The sequence below is a fragment of the Microtus oregoni genome, unplaced genomic scaffold, assembly GCF_018167655.1.
Source record: "Microtus oregoni isolate MIOR12 unplaced genomic scaffold, Mior012 000009F_ref0000495, whole genome shotgun sequence".
NCBI classification, from domain to species: domain Eukaryota; kingdom Metazoa; phylum Chordata; class Mammalia; order Rodentia; family Cricetidae; genus Microtus; species Microtus oregoni.
The window spans coordinates 18126215-18138760 of record NW_024543068.1 but is presented as its reverse complement, the minus strand read 5'-3'; the positions used below and the strand labels follow the sequence as shown (position 1 = coordinate 18138760).

General features: G+C 43.7%; 1 protein-coding gene across 3 annotated transcripts in view; it reads right to left on the bottom strand.

The window, feature by feature from the left end:
* Zfyve26 (zinc finger FYVE-type containing 26) overlaps positions 1-12546 on the bottom strand; it is a 59683-nt gene that overhangs the window by 45890 nt on the left and 1247 nt on the right. For 2 of the 3 annotated variants that reach the window (XM_041658417.1, XM_041658418.1), the window contains exons 3-10: positions 10585-10663; positions 7058-7147; positions 4151-4673; positions 3444-3574; positions 2721-2885; positions 2497-2585; positions 1460-1623; positions 661-867 (exon numbers count right to left, since the gene is read on the bottom strand). In XM_041658417.1, coding sequence (XP_041514351.1) covers positions 661-867; positions 1460-1623; positions 2497-2585; positions 2721-2885; positions 3444-3574; positions 4151-4673; positions 7058-7147; positions 10585-10663 — 1448 coding nt within the window. The remainder of the gene's footprint in view (positions 1-660; positions 868-1459; positions 1624-2496; positions 2586-2720; positions 2886-3443; positions 3575-4150; positions 4674-7057; positions 7148-10584; positions 10664-12546) is intronic. The other variant, XM_041658419.1, reaches the window with a different exon arrangement.

The window sequence follows — 12546 nt, the reverse complement described above, 5'->3', positions numbered from 1 at the left end:
GTGCAGGTAAGTTTGAACAAGAGTTGCTTTATTTTTTTAAAATACCTATCAATTTATGTATTTTATGTATGTGTGTGTTTTCTCTGCATGTACATGTGTCATCAGAAGAGGGTATCAGATTCCATGGGTCTATAGTTACAGGTGATTATATACTGCCATATAGGTGCTGGGTGTTCAACTCGGAACTGGAAGAGCAGCCGGTGCTCTCCCCCCACTCTCCCCAGACAGGGTTTCTCTATGTAGCCCTGGCTGTCCTGGAACCCACTCTGTAAACCAGGCTGGCCTTGAACTCAGAGAACCACTTGCCCCTTCCTCCTGGGTGCTGGGACTAAGGGCAATGTGCTACCACAGCCGGGCTGCAGCCAGAGCTCTTAACCACAGAGCCATCTCTCCTGAAATGGCATTTCTCCTGAAATGCTATTCTTACCATGGTGTCTAGCTACAAAAAGTAAACCATTTGCCAAATACTAGGCTAGATGATCAGATTAAGATCCATTAAGATATAAGCACGTCCCTTTGATGCAGAGACTGATAAATGGATAAAATTGTTCCTGCGTACTTTCAAATCAAGGGCACTCCATCTTGGAAGGAAATGGTAACCACACAAAGCAGTCCCTGGGAGAGGTGCCTGCATATGCGGGGGACAGGAACGCTCTGTACCTGCGGGGGTGAGGGAATCGTTGCCTGGCTCTGCCACGGCCAGGTCCTCGGAGGCAGAGGCGATGTCTCTGCAGTCCTGGCACTGAGCGTGCTGGTGTGAGTTCACACAGAGGGCATAGACCGCATACTTCATGGCGCAGAAGCCCTGGTAGAGAGTCAGGCTCTGACACGGGCTCAGGTGCTCGGGGGCTGAGGCATCACGGGTATCTGAAGCAGAGACACGGAGAGAACTTCAGAGTTAGCCTGTTCAGGCATGAGCAGCGAGAATGACTGAAGCAGAGGGCTGACCTGTAGTTCTTACCCTCCTGCATGTCTGACCTGCAACGTCCCAGGCCTGTCCCCTAATCAAAACCAGCTTTGTCCTCTTTGCTTTGCTTTTTTTCTACCAGTCTTCCTTCTATATGATACATGGTCTCCATTGCCTGGACTCTAACTTATATTCCACATGGTTTGTACCCAGTCACGGTCCTATTACAGCCCTTTTCAGATTTAAGTCCCAAGCTCCAAGTGCATCTCAATGGGTTCAGAGGCCAAATATCAACCTCATCCTTGGAAGCCTTTTATACTTCTCACTGTGAATCAGAATCCTAGTTCTTCTAGGAAATTTGCCAAACAAGTTTCCCATCTTTATGGGAGGTGGAGGAAGGAAAAAAAAAAAAGAATGTGGAAACACTGGTTGGTGGTAGGTCCTTTTGCAAAGCAAGTCAAAGCAATATCTCCCTGCTGGAAACATCTGTTCTCACCCGAGGAAGTTCCTGGACCTGTGCGACACAATGCGACCACATTATGACCAACTCACCATGCTCTTGTTGGAGGTCTTTAGCTGGCACCTTCTGAAGGAGCTTGAAGACTTCTTCCTCCCTGAGGGCGGGAAGGTTTGTGAGGTGATGGAGAGAGTAGAGCAGGGAGTGGCTGTCTCCACCATGTAGGTGACACAAGAGCTCTCTCTTTGGTATGAGGCTGCTGGAAGGCAGAGTCGGAAGGATGGATAAGGAGGCGGTTTATATTATTGCCCTGTAGAGAGACAACTCTCTTTCCTCTTGTTCTTCTTCTCTGGCCCTCTACTACTTTGGGTTTCACCTTCTCAAACTATGTTATTAGGTTTAGGATAAAAGGAAACATTTATCCACGTCCACCTTGAGGAATTACAGCCATCTAGTTAGTTGCTTGTCTGGAAAGGATCTAAGAAGGGCCTTTCTGCCCAGTGGAGTCTAAGAAGGACCCGAAGATCCAAGTCCCTGAGTTCTGTACTCTCTGTAGCTTTCAAATAAGCTTCTTTGGTTTATTCAAAGAGCCCTTCCCTACACACTACTCCACCTGCTTCCCGAGGCATTAGTGAGGTTAACGAAGAACAAAATGGAAACTCAGATCTAGGTGAAGGCAGGTCTTCCTATGTGACCTTGGCTGGCCTAGAACTTGCTATGAAGAACTGGCTGACTGTGAATTCAGAGATCTGTCTGCCTCTGTCTCTCAGGGGCTGAGATTAAACTGTAAGCTACCATGTGTGACCCTTAGTGTTTAAAGCAACAATCATGTCTGGATCTACTTTGCCAGAATGTTGTAAGAGGCTTAGCACAATGCCTGGCCTATAGTACATGCATGCGTAGGGATTGTCAGCCTTTGTTCTTTCGGACTCCAAATTATCCTTTGGCCACGACATGATGGTCTCAAACGGAAGCTAATCATTACCTAGGTTCCCCCAAACCCCACTTTAACAGATGGAACAATTATTCGCATCTGGCCAGCATAATCAAATTTTTTCTTTTTCTGAAATGGAGTATAGGGTTGAGTGTGCCCCAGGTATGGTAGAAGAGGAATGACTTGTCAGGGACATACCTGCTCTGCTGTACACACCACTCCAGGACTTCTAAGTGAGCCCACAATCCTTCACAGGCATCCCTGAGAAGCTCATCATGGCCTTGGTCCTATGTCAACGCAGAAGAAACAAATACTGACTTAGGCTTCAGACACTGTGGCTGACCGTGAGACTAGGAACTCTTCTAGGTCCAAAGCCCCAGGGCATTTGCTTCTGGAGCACCCTGGGGCGCTGACCGAGTTACCTGGGTCCTGTAGAGTGTTTGGAGTAATCGTTTAGCTGATTCAAGGCTCTGGCAGTGTGTCCAGCCCAGGAGCACGAGCAGGTGGCTGAGAGGCCGGAATTCTCGATCAAGCAGGCACCCAAGGCTTGGGAAGTCTTCCTCTTTCAACAGGGTTAGCGCCGTTACCTTTAAGGCAAAGGTTACCTGCTTACCTCAACTGGAAAGAATTAGTTCCAGTTTCACTAGGGTAGCCAGTTACATAAAATTACAGTTCACAAAAGTACGTTCTAAGCATTTTGAAGTGAGGGACTGACTTCTCTTGTAACCCCATCTCTTAGCATAGCTCACAACCTACAACTTGAGATTCACAAATATCTGTTGAAGTAAATGAGGTTCGGCTGCAATTTAGAAGGCAAGAGTTAGAGTAATTAAATTTCACTGCCAGCTAGGCCTTGAATTGCTGCCATGGCCTTTGCTGTCTACATCCCCCAGAAAGCTGACACACAGCCAACATCTTACTTCCTACCAAAGGTTCAACCTAAAGTGGCTACAGCATCAATTAGGAATGGCACTGGTTCTCAGAGGCCCCTCTCCCGAGGGACGTCGGGATGGCAACCAGATGACTTGCCACTGATTAGACTGCAGGAGCTGGATACGTGAGTGAGAGAGAAACAGAGAAAACCCCAATAGCCCTGAGAGAGTTCTGGGTTCTTCTATGGCGCACAGGAATGAAGCTCGACTCACCAGGATCTGCTCCAGGAAGTGTTTGTTGTTGCTCAGGCAGTAGAAAAAGGCCATTTTCCAGGCGTGGGCTGGGTCGGGGGTGGAGAACAGGGCCAGCATTGCCCGCTCAGGATCTGGATGATCTGGGGACGCTGAACATCACACGGGGAGGGTTACTAATGAACAGCTCCTTTTTCTCACACAAAAGTCCACACTGAAAATCAGCCAGTCGGAGACTAGGCACTTGTATTTATTTACTTAAAATGTATCATTATTATTGTTGTATGTGCACGCATGTGCATATTATGGAGGTCAGAGGACAATGATGAAGAGTCCATTCTCTCCTCCCACTCTTATGTAGGTTCTGGGAATCACACTCAGATCATTGGGCCAGTGTGGTAAGTAGAAGCACCTTTAGCCACTGAGCCATCTTCCTAGTCCAAGAGTAGACTCTTGCAAAAGTTAAACTCTACTGTTTACACTTTATCTGAAAGATGTTTCAATCTTCTCAGTAGTTTCTGCAAAGCTCTTTTCTGCTCCTGCTATTTCCTTAAGCTATGCTTTAAACAAACAAACAACAACAACAACAAGAAAATGCTCTGTGGTTTTGCTTAGCCTCTCTTGTCTTGGACAACAAGCAGGTACAATACTAGTTCAGAACTTCAGAGGGGACATCAGAATGACTAAAGTACTAAATTACTAAAGGAGAAACAGCAAAAGACACACACCTTTTCCTGGAAGCGTGGCCTTTGGTGTCCTTTCTGTCACCTTCTCTGCATAGGTTTGGCCGTAGAGGGACAGTAGGCCCCGTCCAGCCTTGTGTAACAGGCAACCAAGCAGCCGCTCCTCCCGCAGGGGACTGCCCTCAGTCCTGCAGGTCTCTAACAGTTCCTCGCAGAGGACCCGCCACTCACTTTCTGGTGGCTCGGCAGTGCAACATAGAGCCTGAAGGGCTCCACAGACAGCGTCGGCCACCCCAGGGGGCTGAGGGGCAGGGTCCCGAAGGGTCTGTAGTGCCTTTCGAATGCGATCCAGCAGTGTCTTCTGCAGAGGGCTGTGACAGAGGCTGGTGCTGTGGTGATCTACAAGCAGGAGCTCCAACAGGGCCTGGGCTAGCTGGGGGGCTTGCTTCAGAACATCCCAGAGCGCGGAGACAGCTTCAGGGCTGAACTGAGGGGTCCCGCTCTCCCAACTCTGGCTTCTGTCAGGTATGCTGTCTACTGGACTTTGTGCTAAGGTTTCAAACAGCTCCTAGGTGGAGAACGAAGACAGGGAGTGTGGTGACCACCAAGATGGTGATGACCTGTGTGCCTTGATGGCTCAGCAGCCATAGCAAACATTTCTATAGGTGTCTGTATAGCTAGTAACTATCAAGGCTCTTTACAGAAGAACCAAATCAACCATGATGACAATCTCCAGAAGCAGACACCATAGTTATTCCTGTCTTACTGAGGAGACTGAGGTTAAGTGATTAGCTCAGCCACCCAAGCCCCACCCCCACTCTCCTCAACGTGTGTTAGTGACCTAATTAAGACTATACTTTTATAGACCAGGTGGGTAAGGCATTATGTACACCTTATACACAATTTAATCTAACTTTTAAGACATTTTTAAAATATTTATTTATTTTTATTATGTATACAATATTTTATCTGTGTGTATGCCTGCAGGCCAGAAGAGGGCACCAGACCTCATTATAGGTGGTTGTGAGCCACCATGTGGTTGCTGGGAATTGAACTCAGGACCTTCGGAAGAGCAGGCAATGCTCTTAACCGCTGAGCCATCTCTCCAGCCCAATTTAATCTAATTTTTGAAGGAACATTACATATCAGCTTTTAACTACTGATCTGAATTCCGTCTAAGTTTTAAGACATAATCCATTTTTTATCCTCCCATTAAACCCTTCTGCTGTGGTTTGACTGTGTACCTGAAAAGTTCATTGGGTCAGTAGGCAGGCATGTGGTACATACCTGGAAACACAGGAAGCTGAGACTTTGTGGCCAGCCTGGGCTATATGCCGAGACGCTGTCTCAAACGAACCACAGCAAAGTAGTTCATGTGTTAAAAACTTAATCCCCAATTTCATGTGTTAATATTTGGAGACTGAGCCTTTGGGAGAGTTAAGATTAGATGAAATCTAATCTCTTTGTAAGAAGAGAGACCCCTGAGCTAGCACACCTGTGCCCTCTCACTTCGCGATGGCCTCTGTCATGTTACGGTGCAGGAAGAAGGCTCTTCCAGATGCCGAGCAGACACCAGTGTTGTGCTGTTCTTCAGTATTCCAAACCATGAACTAAACAAATACGCTTTATAAATTACCCAGCCTGTGGTATTTGGTTACAGCAACAGACATCAGGCACTTGCTTAATGTTTTTAAGTCACACACCTTTGAACAATTGAATACCGTATGGTTTATTAAAAATACGTCTCCTGTGTAATAGCTTAATTATATATTGAGTCTGCCTCTTCAGCTAGCCTGTGAGAAGCAAGACTCTCTATAGACTGCTCATATAGGCAGACTGAAGGAAAAAGGGGCACAGGGATGTGCACTGTTTCCTACATCTGGAGATGTTGTTCAGGGATAGCTCTTTTTATTAAGACTCTTTATTCATGAGTCCTTGAACTAATACAAGTCAGTTCTCACATAAGTCCTACCATAAATATATCTTATCCGGTAGCAGGGTCTTAAGAAAACAAGTAATGGCTGGGTGGTAGTGGTGCATGCCTTTAATCCTAGCACTCAGGAGGCAGAGGCAGGTGGACCTCCATGAGTTTGAGGCCAGCCTGGTCTACAGAGTAAGTCCCAGGACAGCCAGAACTGTGATAATGGGCTGGGGTGTGGATCAAGGACAGAGTGATTGTCTAGAATGTTACAAGACACTGGGTTTGATGCTAACAAAATTTAAAATAAATAAGTGAGGTATTGAGTCTTAATAAGTAGCAACTGATATATATTATAATATATAATATGTAATATATTTCTATATAGATATAGTTATATGTATCTATAGGAAAAATCTAGTAATTGATAGATAATATAAAAATAGTATCTATATCAATCTATAGATATCTAGCTATAGATATGGATAACTATATCTATATATTATCTATCTATTGATTGTTAACTTTCTGGGGGGTGGCAACTGAGACAGGTTTTTACTATATAGCTCAGGCTGGCCTTAAATTCTTGATTATTGGCATATGCAATCATGCTTACCTAGACAAAGAGAACATTTAGTTGGACTCTGCCTCTAGAAGGTTGGTACACTGATTAGCTATAAAACATTAGTGTATCTGTTATAGAAGACAAGTCTATCAAATATTCATTTCTTCCTTCAAATTATCGTCTACTCATCAACAGTTCAAATATCTTAAATTAAACCCAAGTAATGAGTTCCTTCTAGGTGAAATGCAAAGAACAAGTGATTGCCTGCTGCGATCAGTTCTGCTGGGCAATCTGCTTCCAGAATTCCAAAGTCAGGTAAGTTACACTCATTCTAAACTCACCTGGGAGGGGCCTGCCTATTGCTTTCTCTGCAAACAAAGAACAGTCAACATCTTAGAGACCTGTCTCCCCGATGGCCCTGAAAATTAAACTTGTTGAGTGGCAGCAGATGGACCTCAGTCTTTCTTACCTGGAGGATGTTCTCTGGAATGTCACCTTGGAGGTCTTCTGATAAAAAAAGAAACTCAAGTTTTCTCCGGAAAATAGCAGAAAGTAATTTCTAGAGGAATAATACACAATTATAGAGGTCAGGCATATGCTTTGCTTGACAAATACAATTTCTCTTTAGTTACTCTTATTTCTGCTATTTCTCTAAGATAAGGTACTTTTAACCATTACACCCCTGGATGCATTTAAAAAATATTTATTTTTATTTGAATATTTTAATGTATATGGACGATTTATGTATGTCTGTGCACCATGTGCAAGTCCGTTGCCTGCAGAGGGCAGCAGAGGACGTCAGAGTCCCTGAGACTGCAGTTACAGACAATTGTGAAGTGCCATATGGGTGCTGGGAATTGAACCTGGGTCCCCTGGAATAGCAGCCAGTGCTCTTAACCTCCGAGCCATCATTCCAGTCCCTCTGGATATGGTTTTAGATGCTTTCCTTTGGAAATCAAGTTGGCTAAACTTGATCATTCTTTAAATTAATATGCAGGGGCTTGGAAAGATTGCTCATGTGGAAAAGTGCTTGCCTCACAAGCATGAGGACCTGAGTTCAGATCCCTAACACCCACATTAAAAAAAGGGGTAGGTGTAGTGGTCTATAACATTAATCCCAGCACCTGCCTTTAGTCCCAGCACTTGGGAGGCAGAGGCAGGAGACCTCTGTGAGTATGAGGCCAGTATAGTATACATAGTGAGTTCCCAGTCAGGCAGAGCTACACAGTGAGACCCTGTCTCAAAACAAAACAAAATAAAACAAAAAGCAAACAAAAACCCAAAATCTGGACTGGAGAAATAGCTCAGTTGTTAAGGTATACAGACATACATACAGACAAAACACCTACATACATAAAAAGAAACAAAACAATAATAAAAACACAATCAACAACAAAACCAGATAACAATAATAAATATCTAGGGTTGAATGCATATAATCCCAGTACAAGAGGATCTTGGGAGCTTTCTGACCAGACAATATAGCCAAATTAATGAGTGTCATGTTCATTGAGAAACTTTGTCTGGAAAAAAAAAAAAACCAAACCAAAAATCCAAAGCACCAAAAACTCAAACACCAAAGAGAAAGGCAGGAAGACACCTAACTGATGTTGATTTTAAACGGCCTAGCACATATCCATACAAATGTGCACACGTGTGTGCACACACACAGAGAGCTAAAGCCTACACTGATTAACCTCAAACTCCAAACTTGTTCATTTCAAGTGCTCTTTCCTTTTCTCCTTGTCTGTTCTGAGACACGGTCTTGCTATGTAGCCGAGGCTGGTCCTGCACTCAGGGTCCCCTTGCCCCTGTTTCCCTCCTGCTGGGATGAGACAGATACCATGCCTGACTCCCTCTTTTTGAAAATTCACTCAAGTTTTTCCACCAATAATTTTTATCGCTGTGTGTAAAACTGCTACAGGAAACTCTTGGAGGGCACACCCTCATAATCCTTTCAACCCAACCATGCTTTTGGTAGTCACTATCCTTTGTATACCAGTTGTTGAAAAACAAAACAAAACAAAGGAATGCACGCCTGGCACAGGGTGTTGTATTTCACTTCCAAATTAAAGGAAACCCGTAGCATTTAATTATTATTATTATTTTTTTTTTTTTACAGTGCTTCTCTGTGTAACAGCTCTGGAAGTCCTGGAACTCACTTTGTAGACCAGGCTGACCTCAAACTCACAGAGATCCACCTGCCTCTGCTTCCCAAGTGCTGGGTTAAAGGCGTGTGCCACTGAAATGACATTGAAGACTCACAGGCCACATAATTTTGAATAATGGCATCGTGCACTGCATAGAGATATGCTTTCACTTAATAGCCAGGCCTGTGCATTATGGACATGAGGGTTATTGCGAGCTTTCCTCTGGGAGTAGCCGCTTATCAGCAAACGTCTCTGTAGCTAAGCCTTTAGACACATGCTTACACATGTAGGCCTAAACCATTGCAAGATAAACAGACAGAAGATAAGAGTGAATGAAGGATAGAAACACAGCACCAATGCTTCACGTCGTAATGAAACGGCAGCTCTTGGCAGGCAGCGGGAGCCCGCAGCAGTAAACAGCTGTGTTTCCGAGCACCAAGGCAGAACCAGCTCTGTAGCACTCCAAAGTGCACCTGAAGTCCTAGTCCTTAAAAAATAGTTTATAGTTCTCCAAACAACACAACTACAACCGTTTGACACAGTGGGTCACCGGAGCTTTAAGGAGTGCATGAAGTTTGGTATTGGCCAAAACAAGAGCAATTCCCCATCTAGGCTGAGGAGCTGGGGAAGTGAAATCCACCACCTGACGTTGTTAAGCAACTCTCCAGAGAAGAAGCAGTTAATGAGGTCACAAGTCAGCAAGCAGACCTCTTCTCCTCAAGGGGAAAGGTCAGTTAGTTCAACAGACTTGGTGTTTGTAATAGGGAGATCCTTACTCAGTAACAAAGCCTCTCTGTCCCCCTCCCTTCCGAGATGCTAGCGAATCTTCTTTCTTTCTTTTCTACTTTACCTCATTTTTGTTGTCTTTTTCTCTTTTTAGCGCTGACTCTTATTTTTCCTCGGTTTCATTATTTTACAATTTTGCTTCTTTTACTTGATCTTTCTGCTAGTCTTTCTACAAGTTCTCTTTGCTAGACAACCCTCTAAGTCTGCCTAAGGGATACATTTAAGTCTGGTGGTGCTGGCACACACCTTTGATCCCAGCACTAGGGAGACAGAGGTAGGTGGATCTTTGGGCGATCGAGGTCAGCCTGGACTACAGAGCTATACAGAGAAATCTTGTCTTGAAACACAGTAACAACAACAACAAAAAAAAGATACCTTTAGGCTAGGATTTTTTGGCACAGTTATGGGAAGGACAAAAATGCAAAAATTGGAATGAAACAAAAAATTAATTCTGATGAGTGAAAGCAATAAATGTAAGAAAAAATGATGGATAGTTTAAAAGTGAATTTTTTTACTTTGAAGCCCACGTAGGCTAATATAATGTTGATGTGGAAAATGAACGAGGATTGAGGTGGTCAGATCTCTGGCTTTGCTGGAGTCATTTCTCTTGAGTCAAAGATTCTGTGTGGTGTGTGTGCTTGTGTGTGTGTGTGTGTGTGTGCGCGCGCACGCGTGCATGTGAGACAGAGTCTCATTATGTTGCCTAGGCCAGCACTGAACTCCTGGACTCAAACAATCTTCATGTGTCAGCTTCTTGAGTAGCTGGGATTACAGCCTTTACCACCACACCCCACCCGTCTAGGCATAGTCACTGAACTCTACAAAGTTCTCTTCAAGAGCAAGACTTCTAGAGATATTTAACAAACTAGTATCACTTCTAATGATATTATATGTTAAGGTACCAGGGTAAATTAACAAGCAAATCATTTCCACAGTCAACCCTGAGAAAGACTACAACCAACCACAAAAAAAGGGAAGTAGCTGACGGATGGAAAATCTCCTAACTTCTAAGTTCTTCTCAGTCCTGGTCTCAGGGAAAATTAAATGTAAGCCCACGTACTTTTTCTTGGGTCACCCATTTTTCCAGTATGAGAAGCCAGAGCCAGGCTAATCTTTGAGGGTTGAGATCTGGCCCGCATCTGAAAAAGAAAAGAAAGATTTAGCAAAACAGGAGTTTCAACTGACCCTTTCTCTTTTGTGATTCGAGCTTTATATATCAGATTTCAGTTCAGTTCATTTTAAATCTGAACAAGCAAGTCCTAATGAGAAATTCTCAATTGCGAGTAACAGTTGAACCAAATAGAACCACGTAACTTTCAGCTTCCACTGATGCCTGTACTACCTTATCTAATTATTTTTTTTCCGAGACAGGGTTTCTCTGTAGTTTTTGGTGCCTGTCCTGGAACTAGCTCTTGTAGACCAGGCTGGACTCGAACTCACACAGATCCGCCTGCCTCTGCCTCCCGAGTGCTGGGATTAAAGGCGTGCGCCACCACCGCCCGGCTACCTTATCTAATTGTATTGTATCTTCCCAGCTGCAGTACTGCTAGGCTTGAACTCCTGGGCTCCAGAGTGTCTGGAGCTACAGAAACAGCCTCATCATACCTGGCTTAGTTTTATTTTTAGAAATACTCCCAGAGAAAGTCACCGTTCATTTGAAATATATGTGTATATGTCTATGTATATGTATGTATACAGACAAACACACATACATAGACATACACTCTGTCACTCACTGTTTTGAGAAAGGGTTTCATACTGTACCATTTAGGCTGATTTTGAACTTATAGCAATCCTCCTGCCTCAGTTGAGACACATGTGTTAAACTATCATACCCAGCCCCTAAGTGTACTTTTGAATACCAAAAGTGAATCAAAGACAAAAGAATAAAGGGAATACATAAAAATTCATTTTTAACTATATAGTTATAGGAGTTCATAAGCCTTACTTTGAAGTCAGTAGATTGGGCAGTACTAACCTAAAACCCAAATTTAAGGGGGGAAAAACACCATAAAAGTGATTTGTTTCTCTGGTCTTTATGTGCTAATCCAATAATTGCACAGGCTTACAACAGAACAGTTAGAGATAGAACAAAATAGTACATGACACTAGTTCATAGCACTGCTAGGAACTTGGATCTAGGATGAAGAACCTCAGTTACCAAGAGGCAAGAAGGGGTCACAGTGTAAATATACAGTATAATAGGAAGAACGAGAGAATTCATGTGCAGCGAAGCAGGACATCTTTATTACAGTGGGGTTAAGTCAACCCTCACATGGGGAAAACCTCATAGAATTACAAGTAAAAAGCAAATATAGAGTTAAAAATGGTGAAAATCAAGTAAGATCTTTACTGTAGCTCCTGCACTAAGGTCAGTTTCCTGGTTTTGATGTCTTACGACAGCTGGATTAGCTGTCACAACCGGGGAGCTGGTAAAAGGGGTACCCTGGACTCTATTATTTTTCAACTTTTTGTGGATCTACGATTATTTCAAAATGCGAATTTTTTTAAAAATTTATTTATTTATTCATTATGTATACAATGTTCTGTCTGTGTGTATGTCTGCAGGCCTGAAGAGGGTACTAGAACTCATTACAGATGGTTGTGAGCCACCATGTGGTTGCCGGGAATTGAACTCAGGACCTTTGGAAGAGCAGGCAATGCTTTTAACCACTGAGCCATCTCTCCATCCCCCAAAATGCGAAGTTTTAAGTTAACGCACAATCAGTCCTTTGTTAAAGCGACAGCACCACTAATCTCATGAACAAGAGGAGAGGGTAGGTTGGTCTTTTGGTGACAAGATGCAGTTACACCATCTTTTTTTTTTTTTTTGTTTTTTTTTTTTTGTTTTTCGAAACAGGGTTTCTCTGTGGTTTTGGATCCTGTCCTGGAACTAGCTCTTGTAGACCAGGCTGGTCTCGAACTCACAGAGATCCGCCTACCTCTGCCTTCCAAGTGCTGGGATTAAAGGCCTGCGCCACCACCGCCCGGCTCAGTTGCACCTCTTTTATCGATAATAAAC